Source organism: Petaurus breviceps, unplaced genomic scaffold (genome assembly GCF_028583685.1).
Source record: "Petaurus breviceps papuanus isolate PSGF00001 unplaced genomic scaffold, PetGlider_PUasm1.0 126, whole genome shotgun sequence".
Classification (NCBI taxonomy): Eukaryota; Metazoa; Chordata; class Mammalia; order Diprotodontia; family Petauridae; genus Petaurus; species Petaurus breviceps.
Genome location: NW_027185655.1, coordinates 18,833,132 through 18,850,936, shown reverse-complemented (window position 1 = coordinate 18,850,936; position 17,805 = coordinate 18,833,132). Strand labels below are relative to the sequence as shown.

The 17,805-nt window shown below is 36.0% G+C and overlaps 1 protein-coding gene across 1 annotated transcript in view; it reads right to left on the bottom strand.

Annotated features, from left to right (window-relative positions):
* Positions 1–4,343: 4,343 nt before the first annotated feature.
* LOC138165703 (protein phosphatase 3 catalytic subunit alpha-like) overlaps positions 4,344–17,805 on the bottom strand; it is a 58,250-nt gene continuing 44,788 nt past the window's right edge. The window contains exon 3 of the mRNA XM_069093960.1: positions 4,344–5,973. Coding sequence (XP_068950061.1) covers positions 5,921–5,973 — 53 coding nt within the window. The 3' untranslated portion in view covers positions 4,344–5,920. The remainder of the gene's footprint in view (positions 5,974–17,805) is intronic.

Genomic DNA, 17,805 nt, shown 5'->3' with positions numbered 1-17,805 from the left:
CCTCCAGAGAAAAGGGTTCTAGGTACTATCAATTCATTTGTCAAGTAAAACAGTTTAGAAAACAGTGATGACTCTAGAAATGTGAGGGATATTCGTTTATTAACTTATCTAATATTTTGGGGGCATACTATCTATACACTCAATACATAAAAGATAAGTCTTATATGCCATGTTGTAAATAAGATTGGATAAAACGTACATATTTGCATACATATGTATTTATGTTGTTTGGCTTTCATTCTTGAAGAGGAGCAATGACATCATGGGGTAACATCTTGACTTGCCCATGCACCTGATTTAAGTGAGGCAGAATTGCAAAGCTGTCAGTCTCAGTCTCTCTTCCTGAGTCATTGAAGTACAGTGGCAGAACAAAGGTCAAGACAACTGGTAATGGTCTGGTATGCAGTGGATGACCCCGAGTCTTTGATATCTGACCGAGCTCCACAGTACCTTGTTAGACACCTTCATGATTATTGGGACAAATAGTTCTTATCTGCCCATTCTACCAGGGAAAGTCTTCCCATGCTTTGGGGTATGTAATTCATTGATGGGTTTGTGGCCTAATTGTTAGCCTCAACCTGGTTTAGTCCATCTGCTGAGATGGTTTACTGGGGTGTAGCTGCTAAGCATCCTACAGCTTCTTTGAGTCATAGGTGAGAGATAAATATATATACACACATATATGTAGGGATCAGATGATAAAACTCTCTCTGCCAATGCAGGTTGATACCTTCTCTAAAATTTATATCTCAGAGACTTGTTTAGAGCACTGAGAAGTTAAATGGCTTACCCAGGGTCACATAGCCAAGATGTATCCATGGCTGGATTTAAGCACTATTTTTTAAAATGAAAAATACAGAATCAGAATCCAATAAAAGCAATGACTTATTTCCTTCAGCAAAAAACTGTAAGGCAGCCACTTTATTTTTCTAAATTTTATTATTACTGAGATTTTAAGAGTCATATTTCAATTGTAATTCTTTAAAAAAAAATCCTTTGGGACTTGTAATCATTAGCATATCTAAAATGAATCATAATATTCTGATAAAAACATTTGAAATAAAATTACCAAAATAACACAAAAGTTATTTTAAACCCTTTTAACTGTTAAGATTGTGTATGACACTTTAACTCTTGTTATAGAGAATATGTAAAGCATATTCCTTAATATGCTAACCTATCAATCTGACCAATTATCTGATACTTCTTTGTAACACAATTTTCGTATCTAGATTTTCCTGATTATTAAATGTGAATGCTGGTTCTGACAACTCTAATACAAGCCATAAAACACTGATAATAAGTGGTTACCTATAGAAGAGCAATTAAAAGTATTGAAATGACAAATAAAAGGTGAAATAGAATGAAATCCTTGTTACACTATGATCTTTTAGTAACCTTTACTATGTTAACAATCTGTCTGAATTCTTGTGCTATTAATTGCAGTGTGGTTTAAAAAGAAGACATTAAAATTTGATTTAATATAAAACTTTTGAAAAAAGGGCATTTCCAAAGGTCACTCTGCAAAGTACACTCCCATTAGGCTAGACCTTGAGTTGATTTCTCCAGATGAAAAGGTGAAGCCCTCTGCTAACCTGTGCAAAACAGAGATTGTTTCATTACTGTCATCTAAGGGGGGGAGGGAATAAAGAGAATTCCTCCAAAATATAAGTGGATGCTTGAAAAACAATTGAAAAGGAATGAGTTTTTGTTGTTTTTGCGAATGCCTTGGACAGATGTTTTGTTAAATGGAGATTTTTTTTAAAACAAACATTTAATGAGCAAATGTATTATCTAAAATGTTGTGCCAGGCACTGAGGAGATAAGAAACAAGTAGGTAGTGGCCTGCCCTCATGGAGCTCTTAGGCTATTAAGAGAGATCTTATATAGATGAGTCCATCACAAGGTAAGGCTGAAGAGGGACTACAGAGAGACACATGACAGGACACTTCAAGGAGGGAGAAAGCACTTTTAGCATGAACAATCACAGGATCTATTGGAAGGCCTCTCAGAAGCCATCTATTATAACTGATCCCTGAATAAGGAGCTGTCCTACAAACCCTTCCAGGCAAGACTTTGAAGATCACTAGAGACAGGGAACACACAACACCCTGGACAGTTCATTCCACTCTTGTGAATGAAGAGAATTGAGAGAGAATCACTCTCCCACCCACTCAATTTGAGCCATTACAAAGAGTTCTTATTCTTTCTCCTTCATAGGTCATCTACTTTTCAAGGCCTCTATACAAAGAGTCCGGCTTCTCCATTAAAGCACAAATCTACTGTCTGCCAGAAGTTCCAGAATAAGAAATGATTGTGCAAGTCCTCAGGTCTATTACCAAAGAGTTGTGATTCCCAGTGTGGTACTTGACACAAGTCTTTTTGTATGTCTCTAGGTCTCTGTCTCCCTTCCTTGTCCTGGTCCAGTAGTATCTCCTTGCTGATAAGTATGCATATTCCCAATTCTTGATGGATGTCTTTGATCTCATTTTTTTTTTTAAAAAGTAAACAGGGTTAAGTGACTTGCCCAGGGTTAATAGTTAGTAAGTGTCTGAGGCTGGATTTGAACTCAAAAAGATGTCTTCCTGACTCCAAGACTGAGTCTTGCAGGGACTATCTGCCTTAATAATGTAGTAAAGCTTAAAATTGTGCTAAAACTTTTTGAATACTACATACATGCATACATGTACATGTGTACACATATACATACATATATAAGTAAGACATCTAGCAGTAAAAACTTCCAGTTCTTACTCTCCTTGACTTTATTTCATCACTATTAACAAACTTTCTCTTTCTTAATACAGTATCTTCCATTGCAAATGCTTTTTTCTGAAAAATTGGGAGGTTAGACTTAATGATGGCAAAGGTCCCTCCAAAATAGAAATTCTGTGATCCTCTGACTCCCAGGTGTGCCTCTCCATTTTTGACCTCCCTCCTTAGCTCCAGAACCAGATTTCCATGTCTTACATATCTTTCTAAATGTTGGAAATTAAAATTCAGTATTTCCAAAAACAAACTCATTATCTTTCCACCAAAACCTGTTCCTCCTTCTGACTTCTCTATTTTACCAGCGCTCCCACTGTTCTCCCAGGCATCCATGTTCAAAATTATTTCATCTTTGACTCCTACGTCTCCCCCTTCCTCTACATTAAATCTGTTGCCAAGTATTCCTTCCACCTACCTTCTCCACAATAGCTCTTACATTTATCCACTTTTTTTCCCATTCTCATTAACATCTCAACCTAGTCTAAAATTCCATTACTTCTCCTCTGGGCTGTTGCAATAGCCTGCTAACTGAGCTCCAATCTCAAACTGCCCCCTTCATAGAAATATTACAGTAATCTCCCAGATGCAAAGATAATAACTTCATTTTATTGCACAGAAATTTTCACTAGCTACCTACTGTCTATAACATAAAGTCCAAAGTTCTTAACTTGTCATTCAAAGTTATCTACAATATGTCCCCAACCTAACTTTTTGGTTATATTTCAGATTATATTCTATTACATTCTATACAAAAAAATTAATCATGGTTTCAAGTCTGTATTTTTTGCCACTAAATCTGTGATCATGCTGTCCCTTATGATTAAAATGCTTTCTCTCCCACTTCCACCTTTGAAAATACAGTGTCTTTCAAGATATAGACCTTACAACCTTTTGTCTAAAGCCTTCCTGGATAGGCTGCTATCATTCATGACCTTTTCTCTTAGAAGTCTCAAATAATTTTGTTCCCCTTTTTTTATCCTTAACCCATTCCAGAAATTATTTGTGCACATTTTTCTCATGTATAATCCAAAGATCTCTCTCTCTCTCTCTCTCTGTCTGTCTCTCTCTCTCTCTGTCTCTCTCTGTCTGTCTCTCATATCTCACTCTCTTAACAGTGCTTTGCACACAATAAGTCCTCAAAAATGGAATAAATACAGGGATACAACTGGCCTGACTGTGGCATAAGGAATGAGTACCACTTTTGCTTCAACTAGGCTGGTCCTAGGATTCCACTAACCTTTGCTAGACCATCACGCAGGACCAGAGATTCATTTGTCTCTGGTCCCTTTTCATCTCTTATTAAGGGATTAGGGATAAAATTAACATCCTATTGCTAGTATAAAAGATGACAATATGCTACATTATGGAACTACACTTTCAACTCGTTCATAACCATTGATGTCAACCTTAATCCTCCCATAGCAATATCCCACTCTTTCCTACTTTTCCATTGTTATTGTTAACAAACTGACCTTTATTGTTTTTAACAAACTGACCTTTATTGTTTTTAACAAACTGACCTTTATTGTTAACAAACTGACCTAGAATATAAGACTTCTGATCTCTCTCCAGATATTATTTCATTATTTTGTGCATATTTTGTATTTAATTTTCTATATGTATGCATATTTGTATGTGTGTATATGTTTGTGTGTGTATGCTAAAAACATCAGGACGAGGCCTACAGGAAGTTGTCACAGTTGTTAACTACTCCAAATAACTATTCAGAAACTTGCCAATAGAAAACCAAAAAGTCATATGTAGGCCTATTTTACTACATATTTTCATCATTTAATAGACATACAATTTACAGTAACAAATAAATAAAAGTATAAAGACTTAAGATTTGGGGATAAGAATTCATGATTTGGTAAACACTGTTGAAAAAACTGGAAATCAGTATGGCAGAAACTGGGCATAGACCAATATCTTACACTCTTTACCAAGGTAAGTTCAAAATGGATATAAGACCTAGACATAAAGTGAGAAATCATTTGGATTAACATTAAAAAAAAATATTTTCAGAAGGGAAATGAGGAACTTGCAACCTATCACAATAAAGTTGTATGTGTTTGTCAATATACACAGTTGGTAACTGTGCTTTTCAAAGCAGGGTATCTAGGTTGGGAAGGATACATACTAACTGTCTAACTGTGTTACAGGTTTTAGTAAAGCCATAAGTTGTCTAAATATGAGAACTCATGTAATGTTATTCTTAATTGAACATTGCAAACTATAACAGATAATTGCAATAATGTAACAGCTGAAGTATAATATATGCATTCATGTTATATACATGTATATATGCATATGCATATCTATATAGCTATTTCATATATACCATGTTTCCCCAATAATAAGACCTATCCCGAAAATAAGCCCTCCCCTTACTGTGTAAGATTCCTCTAAAATAAGCCCTCCCCCGAAAATAAGCCCTATTGAGATTGCTACTGTAGTGAAGGTGATCCCCTGCGCTACACGCTACATTACGATACCCTCTGTATGCACCGTTCCCCCCCCCATGAAACGCACGCCGCGCTCTGAGCTGCATCCAATCAGAGCTGCAGCAGTGAGCGCGTCATCCTGTTCTTCCCCAGTGATTTGCTTGCTGGCGCCATTGAGAGCAGTACCGCGGAGGAGAGCTGAGGCAGGACAACATAAAAACCCGGTATGTAAGCGGGAGTGAGGGGGCATGATGGAGGATAAAAAGGGCATGATGGAGGAAAAAAGAACTCAGGGGGCATGATGGAGTGAAAAGAAGGACTGATGGTCATAATTTTATTATTCTGTCTGTTTTGACCCCCAGACATGAGTACAAAAAGGAAGAGCAATACTGTTGAGTATAAGAAAGCAATTGTAGAGGAGTCACATGGCAAGAATCTTGCAGTTTTCTGTAAAGAAAAACTTTTGGATCTTCGAATGGTCAGAAAATGGAGAGCAGATTATAATAACCTCAATCAACAGGTGGATGAGGGAAAAGGGAAAAAGTGCAGGTCTGGATCAGGTCGGCAGCCCTTATATCCTCACTTGGAGATCCTCATTGGTGAATGGATTGCTGACAGGGGAGCAAAGGCCTTGGTTGTGCGCAGGGCTGATATTCAAGCATTTGCCCTTTCAATGGCACCAGAGTTTGAAATGGTCTCAGAAGGATTCAAAGCATCACAACACTGGTTGGACGGTTTCCTTCAACGGTATGAACTGTCCCTAAGAAGATCAACAACACTGTTTAAGCTGGAAGATGCTGAAGTTATTAAACGTGCACTTGCATTCAAGTCCTTTATTGATAGGATCGACATTTCCAAGTACCAAACCTGCAATATGATTGCTATGGATGAAACTGCAGTGTTTATGGGACAAGGATCTCAAACAACAATTCATCACAGGGGTGCAACGTCAATCTACATTCCCACCACTGGCTATGAAAGTGTACGGGTCACCTGTGTTTTGGCAATTCGTTTAGATGGAAAGAAAGCCACACCTCTAATCATCAGTAAGGGCAAGAAAGATAAGATTGAACGTGTATCTGGCATTTACGTTCTTGAAACCAAAAAAGCCTGGTGTACACAAGCCATTATAAGAAAGTGGGTTGATTTAATGCTGCCACTTGTTATGCGAGGTAACTAAAGAGGTCTGATAGTCTGGGATTCAGCCAGCACTCACCGCGCTAAAGAAATGAAGAATTTCCTTGCAGAGAGAAGAATAGATCAAGTAATGATTCCTGCAGGAATGACTGCCTATCTCCAGACCCTTGATATTGCAATAAGCAAGCCATTCAAGGACCATTTGCGCATGGAAGTCAATGACTACATTGAAAATAGAATGGAAAGAAATCCGTGTGGAAACTTTGTGAAGCCCTGTCTGCAAGCAGTCGTGAATTGGGTGAAGAAGTCATGGGATAAAATTACTGACAGCTGTGTCACCAAGGCACTACGAGCAGGTTACCTGGACAAGACATATTCATTTAAAGAGAGCTATATTGCTGGACATGACAGATTGGGTCCACTTCTTCTGAAGGAAATGGAGGCACAAGACATCCAGGACGGAATTCAGGGTATGGACACTTATGACGATGTTGTTGAAGAAGATGACATGATCATTATTGAATAAAGGTACATTTTTTTGTTCACATTTACCTGTTTATTAAAATTGCTGTCAATGTTCATTAAAATAAGCCTTCCCCTGAAAATAAGCCCTCTGGTGTTTTTCTGTCCAAAAAAATTAATAAGACAGTGTCTTATTATCAGGGAAACACGGTATGAAAAAAGCACATGTTTGTGTGTATGTGTGTTTGTGTGGAAAACTGAACCTTTAAAAAAATTTTTTTAACTAAACTTATGATTTCATTGTTGCAGGAATGCTCAAGTTAATTTTCTCTATCAATACTTATTGTCACCTATTCTGCATTGTACAGTCTTAGAAAGTGCCAATATATGCAACTACAAAATAAATAACCTTTAAGTAATTATTGCTCATGGCCCAGTATTTACTTGGGATTGACTATTTACTGGGAAGTTCTGATTAAGAAAGAGGGTGAGGACTCTTTTATTAGTGTGCTGGTTGGTTGATTATTACGTTCATTTTGAGTTCAAATGAAATTAAATCACATTTAGAAAATATCTAATTTATCAAGGATATCAAAAGTATTCAACTTTTATAAAATTGCATTTTATGTGACCTGAAACATAAAGGACCTGCTCCTATCCACCAAAATCTGATAGATTTTATTTCCGTGATTTCTTTTATAGCTTTGTCTCATATAACCATTCCTTTAGAATTGCCTCAATTCAAAGCAAGACTTTATTAATACTCTTTACCTGCACCCAGAAAAGGAATAAATGCTACATATATGGCATCTCTAGATTTATCCTTCTGTACCATGTCAATGTCTTCTGGCAGATCCCTACTCAATATAGTCACAGTCTCCCACCATCCCAAGTCATGATTGGCTATCTCTTAACTTGAGGCTAAAGTCTAGGAGACAGCTCTACTCCATTGAACTCCCAATTTACTTTTTCCATCTGGCATCTTTTTTTTCTGGGTAGAGATCCATTTGGCCATAGATCCATATGAGAGGGACTAATTGTAGGACTAACATAAAGAATTGTGGGCTCCTTTGTTGTAAATTAGCACTTAGAGAAAGCACATAGCTAAATAGCACTGTCCATGGCTCATTACTACTTATATATCTACATTAGATTAATTTTTATTTTAATTTGAAATAGACTTCATGCCCAGGGCAGGAAATGACTTCTAATTCAAAATTAAATGGGGTGAGGGAAAAGCTGTGTGAAAAAGACAGACCACATTCCTCAGGCAATGGCAATGCATTAATTAAATTTAGTCATGACATTTTCTATGGAAGTCCGCATATTGCATCACAAGAACAAGGCTGATTGCCAATTTTGAGCATTTTTTTAAACAAATGATGAATGGGCCCAAAATGATCATTGAATTTGAGTCAATTTTTGGTCCCAATTCAAATTATTTTTGCTGAAAATATTTATGCTTGATGCTCTAATTATACCATCCCTTCAATAAAACATTTCTTTATCCTGGGATACATATAATCACTACCAACATCATCATTAACTCTTGTTACTGTTTACTATAGGAATTTTATGTAGAATGTCACTCTATAACACATGATACAAACCAATTCTTAATTTTAACTTCAGAATAAAGAAGAAAAAGGCATAGGTTTACTTAATGATGATACCTCTTTTCCCCCAACCAACTCAAAGACAATACATGGTGATAAGATAAAGACATAAAGATTGCACAGCATAAGGGACATATTTCACATGCACTTTTGCAATACTGGGATATTTGAGAATACATTATATCAAATTTTAAAGTCTTACCCTGGAAGAGCTTTTTCTGAGTATCATAAAATGGGCATATGAAGTTAGGTGATGTGCTCAATGTTGTGAATCCAAATAGGCATAATATGTGGTCTGTATATTCAGGAAAGTTATGGTCCAGTTGTATAGTTGAGATAGTGAGTCATAAGATAGCTATGCTGTTTCATACTGCTGTGTAAGTATGAAATGATTATCACAGAGGTCAAGCTTTATAGGTGTTCAGAGAGATAAATATGGTCTAAGGAAGTCTGGACAAGTTTCACTGAAAAAATCAGTCTTGAGACTGGTCTTAAAGTCAACAGTAAGCATGTCAGGCTCTGTACTAAGCGCTGGGGATACAAAGAAATGGAAAAAGAGGGGGAAAACAGTCCTTGCCTTCAAGGACTTCATTTTTTAATGGAGGAAGATAAAAATTTTAAAATGAGGGGAAAGAGGGACAAGAAAAATGGAGGGAGCGGGGAGAAAGAGAATTCTGGTCATGAGCATGTTCTGATCTTAGAAATCACCTACCTCACTATTGTTAATTTGTCTTTTGTCCTTCCCAGTCTGTTGATCATTCTCCTTGTCAGAGATTCAGAAACAAAGTTAGAATTTGATTACTCTGCATCCTCAATATTATCCTCTCTATCCCAAGAAATGGTCTTAGCACCAATTTGCTTTCCTCTTTTCTCCAATATAACTTCAATAACAAGGAAACACAAAACCAGGACAACAAAAACAACAATAAAAAACTCAACTATTTCCCTTAACTTTCCTTGCTATCATCAACTCATTCTGAATGTTAGCATTTCCATTTCCAAAAAAATGTTAATGTAATTGACATTCATACAAGATGGCAACGTGTTTTTGGAGTTACCTTTATTACAAGCCTTGCTTCCCTTCCCATGTCTTTAAAAATATAAATTGCTTGGCAAGTTTTATTGTTTTTCCCTTGGGGTGAGGAGGGGGAGTGAATTCACATTGACCTTCTTAGACAAATCCCCCTTTTCTTTCTCATTAGAATTGCCTTTGTTCATTTCTTGAGATTTTCAATGTTGAGTGGTTCCCATTCATCCTCAGCTGGTTTTTCCTATATAATTTTAGTTCAGAGGGTCTGCCTTTGTGATATTTGAATCCTTTCAAGTCTATTGCTTATAAAAATATGGTTAATAACAGACTAACCCTTTCCTCTCATTCTTTTGTAATCAAGTTCCAATTTGGAGTGGTCAACTTCTAGAATTCACAATATTTCTACCCCAACTACCAGCTCTTTTCCTAGTCAGAATCAGGTCCAGAATATAATTTCACCTTGATGGTTGTTCCGTTTTTTGTAAAATGAAATTTTCACTGAGGCAAGCCTAGAAATTATTAGCCACTTGGCTTTGGATAAAGAGGAAGTCCAGGAGATGTACAGATAAGGTAAGTATTTGTCTATGGATTTTTTTTTTCCATTTGCAATAACTGGATTTTTAATGGTTACCTTAACCACTAAAATTTTTATGGTCACTTCATAGAAATAAAACTACTTAGTTTTTTTTTTTCCTGATCACTACTTCTTTGCAGAAATTCTCCTTGTTCAAACATTTGAAAAACAGGAATCTAAAGGTATTTATACCTAAAAATCGCTGCATACTTCCAATAATGCCATCAGTATTTTCATTTAATTCATATCCCAGCCAGAGTAGCATGCACACATAAATATATTCACATACACACATACATATATACACAGAGAAATGTATACACATACATATATAGACATACATTTATGTGTATATATGTATGTATCTATATGTATGCACATGCATATTTGTATTATATGTATACACATACATATGGAAGGGGTGAAATGTTTTTTTTAAAGCTTCACTGTAACAAAGATCTCAGAAACAACTCAAACTTGGTAAGTACAAAGAACGTTAAAATGGGAAAAATAAACAGCCATAAGCCTTGGTTAATTGCTAAGAATTCAGATTGAGAGGGTTATTCACTATGATAAGGGTCATTAACTGAAAACCCAATGACTAGATAGTGCTAGATTACCAGTCTCTCATGTATTCCTAGTGGGAAGCATCAGTAGCTCTAGGGAAGATCAGCAGTGATCATAGAATGTCGTATACTGAAATAATAATTTTGAGCATATCAGAAAGGGAAACCTGGGGAGACAAGAAAGGCTAGAGCAATGATCATCTTAAATGGAGTGCATAAGATCTAGCTAGAGCTAGATCATCTTAAATAGAGTGCATACCACAAAAGAGAGACTGTGTGCTTTTGGATCACCATACAATTGAATGATTCTTCATATGGACTTTGTTTTCATTATAGATAATTGTTTGGGGATTTCCATTTTTAAACAAAATTTGTGGATATGTTACTGTCTCCTTGGAGGGTATAATCTACATTTTATTCTGCATTCCTGTCAAATGGCATAATGATTAATAAACATTTGTTGAATTAAATCTTTTCTTAAATTGTCTTTTTTTATTATTATTAAGTTAACAAACATTAATAAGCCCCCAATTTTTGAGTTGTCTTAAGATAGTGTTATGGGAATGGGAATTTAAGGTCTTCCCTGCCCCTAGGCCCTTTGATAGGCTTAAGTGACTCTGAGAACCTTCCTTGATTTGAAACTATACTCTGCCCCCTAATAGACTGAATGTGGTCATATGAAACCTGTGGTGGGAGGTTTGGTTTTCAGGAATGCCCACACATTGGTGCTGTGTGATTGGGCAGTGGATCAAGAGAGTTGTGACATCCTTTGAGCCAGAGAAGGCTATATATACCCTGATATGAGATTTTGTTTTGGGCTTACTTTGAGAAGAGTTATGTGATTTGACCAGATGAGACCCTGGGCAGCTGTTGAGCCCCCCAGCTTTGAAAACCCAAATGTTGGTGCTTCCCTCTCTGGTAACTGACTAGGTATGGATGTAATGGTCAAGACAGTTGGAAGCCTGTCTGCTGATGTGTTTCTCTGTCTGTATTTTTTGTTTGCTTGCAACTTCTGTATTCTCTGAAGTTTGGGGTGCTGACCATTTTCCCCTGAACTAGGTAAATGACATATGTTTGATTAAACAAGATTGTTAACCCATTTTAAGTTGCTTTCCTTAAGAAAAGCAGATGTAAAAATCTGTGTTGGCAACAACCCTGGGTATACTAGGGTGCTTGCTGCTACAGATAGGTACTAAACCACCTATCTGAATAAATTTAAATTCACTACTACAGGCTTAAAATATTTACTCCTAAGACATCTTTAAGCATTTAAATGTCAATGCTAAAAACTTAATACATTAAAAAGTAAGTGATATCACTTCTCAGTTTGTATCCCAAAAGAGATCATAGAAGTGGGAGGAAGACCCGTATGCACAAAAATATTTATTGCAGCTCTTTTTGTGGTGGGAGAGAATTGGAAATTAAGGGGGTGCCCATCAATTGGGGAATGGCTAAACAAGTTGTGGTATATGAGTGTAATGGAATACGACTGTGCTATAAGAAACGAGAAGAAGGACTTCATATTTACCTGGAGAGACTTATACAAACTGATGCTGAGTGAGAAGAGCAGAACCAGGAGAAATTTGTACACAATTACAGACACAATGTATATATGATGACCAACTTTGATAGACTGGACTCTTCTCAGCAAAGCAAGGTTATAAGAAAACTCCAAAAAACTCATGATGGAAGGAGATGTCTACCTTCAGAGAAAGAACTAGAAAGAACTGGAAAGAACAGAGTTTGAATGCAGACTGAAGCAAACTACCTGCACTCTTTCTTTTTCTTGTTTGGTTTTGTTGCCTCTTTCCCATTGTTCATCCCATAGATTACAATCCTTCTTTATAACCTGACTAATGTCTAATGTGAAAGTATTTGCAGATCCTACACTTGATTGCATGCCACCATGGGGGTGGGGGAGAAGAGGGAAGAAGAGAAAATTGGAAACTGAAGGGATTGTGGAACTCAATCTCATAAACTAAAACTAAACAAACAAATTAATAAAGACAAAAAAAAAAAAGAAAGTAGCTTTAAAGTTCTCCAGAAAAAAAGTAAGTGGATAAAACCCATAAGATATCACTGAAAAAAAAAAAGGATAAACTTTTGCTGAAACAAAAATAATATACTTTTGATTCTGGGGTGGGGGAGGGGGGAGGGGAGGTGCTGGAGAAGTCTTACATATTTAGCACATAGAGAAATGTTTCGATTTTGATTATTTGAACTATAGTTTCTTTCAAGTTCAAAAACAATCATCCTGGGGCGGCCAGGTGGCTCAGCAAGTAAGAGCACTGGCTCCAGTGTTGGGATGACCTGGGGGCTCAGATACTCAGCACCACACCCAGAAATAACTGGCTATGTAACCTTGAGCAAGTTACTTAACCCTGATTGCTTTAAAAAAAAATCATCCAGAGAACTCACATTTTAAAAATGCCTGCCCACAGCCTTAGGTCCTACAGTGTCATTGATAAATTATGTACTTTTCAGGCACTAATTTGGATAATTAATGAAAAACCAAATGGAATATCCCCAAGTTGTTTTCAGATGGAACAGTGCTTGTCATAAGGTATCTCCAGTAAAATAGGAAAGGAATTCCAAGAAGTCATTCCAAAAAAGCCATCAAGAAAATATAACCTGCTGACAATTCTGTCATTTAAGTGAAAAATCTCAGTCAACATATAGAGTTAAGAACTTTTTTTTAGGTTCTATAATTCTTGGTGCCAAGAGACCTGGATTTTTTTTTTTTGTAAATTTAAATACAGCTGTAAGTTTCTGAAGAACTTGAGGGGAGGAACAGATGGAGAGAAAGTGAATTTTCTTCATAACGAACAAAATAGAGCAAGGGTGGTGACTGCAGAACACACACTGAGTTGCGTTAAAGAAGACACTTTTGAACAGATAGAAGTGTATAAAATAGGGGTGGCTAGGTGGTGCAGTGAATAGAGAACCAGCCCTGGAGTCAGGAGGACCTGGGTTTGGATCCGGTCTCAAATACTTAACACAAAAACTAGCTGTATGACCTTGGGCAAGTCATTTAACCCCAATTGCCCTCCCCACCCCCCCAAAAAAAAGCAAAAAAAAAAGAAGTACATAAAATGCTTGTTGTTTGGCTACATATTTACATGGTCTGAAGTACTTCATCATTTGAACTATTTTTAAAAATGTGTAATTGAGAGAAATTGAGAATATACAATTTATTTTCTAGACCTTGCACCATTTATAAATGTTTTGTTTATTTATAAATGTTTCTGTAAAAAAATTATATAAGAACATTAAAATTATTTTAGAAAGGATAAATGTTTAAGGATTAATGAGAAGATATGAGCAAGATTTGCATAGGATAAGATGGTGTAGATGGGCTACGATGATCACTATTAAAGTGAATGTTGACATCCATGAGATCACAGAACTACTGAAAAAATGCGATGTAAATGAATCAAAGAAATATGAATTTCTAGAATTTTAGCCCCACTTTTACTTGTGAGGCTCCTAAGCAGATATGCAAATACAATTCTCCAGTTATCAAGGATTTAGAAGACTGACTGATGCCTGGGATTATGCTCTTCAATTCTTGGTTTATTTGAGCATTGGCAGTAACCGGTAATGAAGTATGAATAGATAGGCCCCTAGCATGAAAGAGAGAAGAAGTGAGTAGATAGAAACAATTAGAATTACTGATGAACCAATGAGGGCTACTTCTGATAACAAGCAAATGTTATCATCCCCTGTTTGCATCCTAAATTAACTTGCCCTCGATTTGTGAATGTAAAAAATGGTGTTTTGTTTATCCTTGGTTTGTGTATTTGAAAAAAAAAAAGATCTAGGTTCTTCCACCTAAATTTAGCCTAACCAGTACCTTATATAAAAATAAAAGAGTGCTACCCCTGACAGTTTGTGGCTATTAGGATCTAGACTTTACTACTGAACTAAGCTGGTTTTCCTTGAACTACCACACAATTTAGCCTCTGAAGGACTAAAACAAACCACTAAGAAATTAGGTGATCAATTAAGATCATTAACCTATGATAACTCTGAGTTTTACACACTCAGCCCTCCTCACTCTTGAATTTGAATCTCATATTGCTAACTGCCTGAATGTGCATTTCATATTGGATAGCCAGGGGCATCTCAGATTCAACATATCCAAAGCAGAACACATTATCTCTTCCCTTGGAAAATCCCCATCCCCTTCAAAACTTCCCTATATCTGTGGAGGGTACCACCATCCTTCTAGGTCATCCTCAACACCTCCCTCTCCTTCTCTGCCAATACCCAAACTGTTAAGCATTCTTGCAAATTCTACCTCAACAATATCTCTTATATCCATTCCCTTCTTGGTACTCACAAAACATCCAATCTAGGTAAAGTCCTTTATTTTCCCTACCTCTAGTTTCACTCTTCTGCAATCCATCCTCTACAAAGTTGCCCAAGTGCATTCTTAAATCATAGGTCTGATCATAGCTTTCACTGTCCAAAAAAACTCCACTGATCCATTAGTGCATCTAAGATTTTTTAAAAACCCTTTTCCATTTGTTGGAGGTGAAATTAGAACATTACATTTAAAACTGAACAGGGTCCTAGAGATTACCTAGTTCAGGAGCTCTTAGTTTTTTCTTTTCCTAGGGACCCCCTTGTCAGCATAGGGAAGTCTATGAACCCCTACTCAGAATCATATTTAAAAACATAAAATAACATGGGTATGCTTGCAAAGGAAACTGATTATATGGAAACAGACGACTTTTTTTTAAGTTCACCAATCCTAGGTTAATAATCCCTAATCTAGTCTAACCTTTCCATTTTACAGATGAGATAAATGAATCCCATAGTCTTGCCCAGGAATACAGTGGTATTAAGTACAAGAAGAAAGACTAGAAAACAGTTCCTATAATTTACTGTTCTTTTTTTCTTTTCTTTGTTTCTTCCTCCCTCCCTCGCCCCTTTCCTTTCTTTACTTTCACCAACGCTCTACAAATAGTTTTTCTACTCCTTTCTTGCATGGTTTAAAAAAAATCCTGTGGCTTATACAGTGAATTTTCACTTTCTCCAGTTTTGAAATTTTATTTTATCTCCCTTATGGATCCAGACAACCTGGAGAGACATGTTTGGCCACATGAAATCATTGCTTTGTGTTTTATCTGCCAACCCTTTCTTCATTACTCAATGAAAACAAAATGTGTATGGGCATCCTGTCAATGGACAACTAATCTAAAGGGAGCTAGACTTGATCAAAGACACATTAATAGTCAGAAAATAACAAACAACCAATTTTAATGTCAAAAGGCAACAAATCTCATCAAATAAGTCCCCTCTTATAGAGTCAAATAAATAAGCAATCAAGACTGGAAAAAAAGTAACCAATTCCTCTTAACAAAAAGAAAAGAGCTTTTATATGACCAATCTAAATATCTCATTCTTTTTTTTTTCTCTTTTTTTGGGGGGAGGGAGAAGGTAGGGCAATTGGAGTTAAGTGACTTGCCCAAGGTCACACAGCTAGTTTTAGGTTAATTGTCTGAGATCATATTTGAACTCAGGTCCCCCTGACTCCAGGGTCAGTGCTCTATTCACTGCACCATCTAGCCACCCCAGTATGCCTCATTCTTAAAGAAGCAAGAAGATATAATGAAGGAATGAGTAAAAGTAAAAGGCAACAGAATTCACGCACAAAATTCTTATATTATTGGGTATCTTAAAGACATAACTTTTGCATACTGGAGAACAGATTTTCAAAGAATGGTTTTCATTAGTCATAGTGTTTCCAGCTTACACCTTCTTTTTTGATGAAAGAGTAAGTATAAGTCTCTTAAACAAAGGAACAACTATTTAGTCTTTTCACCACAGGCAATGAAACACCAATATAATCTCTTCCATCTCCAGTGGAGTTCCCATTTGTTAGATTTTCTGTTCAATTCAAGCAATTGTTACTTTCCATCTTTATTAAGTAAGCCCTTAGTGGAGCCAGGGTACTTTTTCTCAAAGGATAAAATCATAAAATTTGTCCTTCTGGGTCAGATCCATGTTCAAGTCTGTGTCGTACAATTTCTATTCTCTATGCAAAATTTGTCTATTTAATTGATTCCTTTTTTTGTCTTTGTTTTATTACATTTATTTTATGGAAAGAAATAAGCATTTCTAGAACATAATATGATAAAAGTATGATTATACATGAAACAGCAAATCTACTGAGTAAAACTTCTATTTCTTTTAAATACACAACAAAGTTCTAGAAACTTTTTTCCCTTTTTTCTTACTCCCCCCCCAGATGGTTACTGTTAAACATAAACAGGTATATGTGTGTGTATAGATTCTTTCTATGTCTTTTATAGTAAATTTAAGTATTTATAATAGTCCAAACAACTTACTCAAAATAATTCTTAAAACACTACTGCTATTACTGTATATGACATTCTCTTGGTTCTGCTCATTTTCTCTTCATTATTTCATGCAACCTTTTCCATGTTTTTTCTAAGGTCATTGAGCACATCATTTCTTAAAGCACAGTAGTATGCTGCCATAATCATATGCCATTCCTTTTCCTTGTCAAAGGATTTGGTATTTTTGAGGGTGCTTACCCTACTCTAGTCACAAAATAAAAATGATATATTGTCAAAATCTCTGAACCTCAATCCCTACTGTTTGGACTACATTTCCAAGTGACCATCAAGCAGTATATTATGTGGCATATTCTGTCATCTTTAGCCTACATTGTTTACTGCACTCCCTTTGAGACAAATACTGGTTATTTTGTACTTTTTAAAAATTGAATTGGCCACCTCCATTAAGTCAATTTTTTATAAGGAACTATCCTCACTTACTTTGTATGTGAGTGTTCTCTAAAGGTTTCAAAACAGCATTAATACTGTGTACATATTTATTGATTTCTCCTTAATTTCTTTTTAAAAATTTCCTTTGGGTACATTAATACATTTTTAACTTGTCTATACTTTCTCCAGGCTAAAACACTGTCACCTATTTAATCTCATGATCTTCAATTTCAAATTTACAGTGTTTTCTTGTGAGGCCTTATTTTGATGTTTTTAAACAATCCCTGAATGATCACTTATCTGAGAAAAGAGAGCATTTGCTCCCTGACTTCTCACCTCTATGTAGTATTCTATGAATCTTTAAAACTGTTGAAGTTTGGGTTTCTGTTTTTCATTTACACCATGCTACTACTGAGTCTTTTTGTATGATATTGAAGAAAATAAGGGAA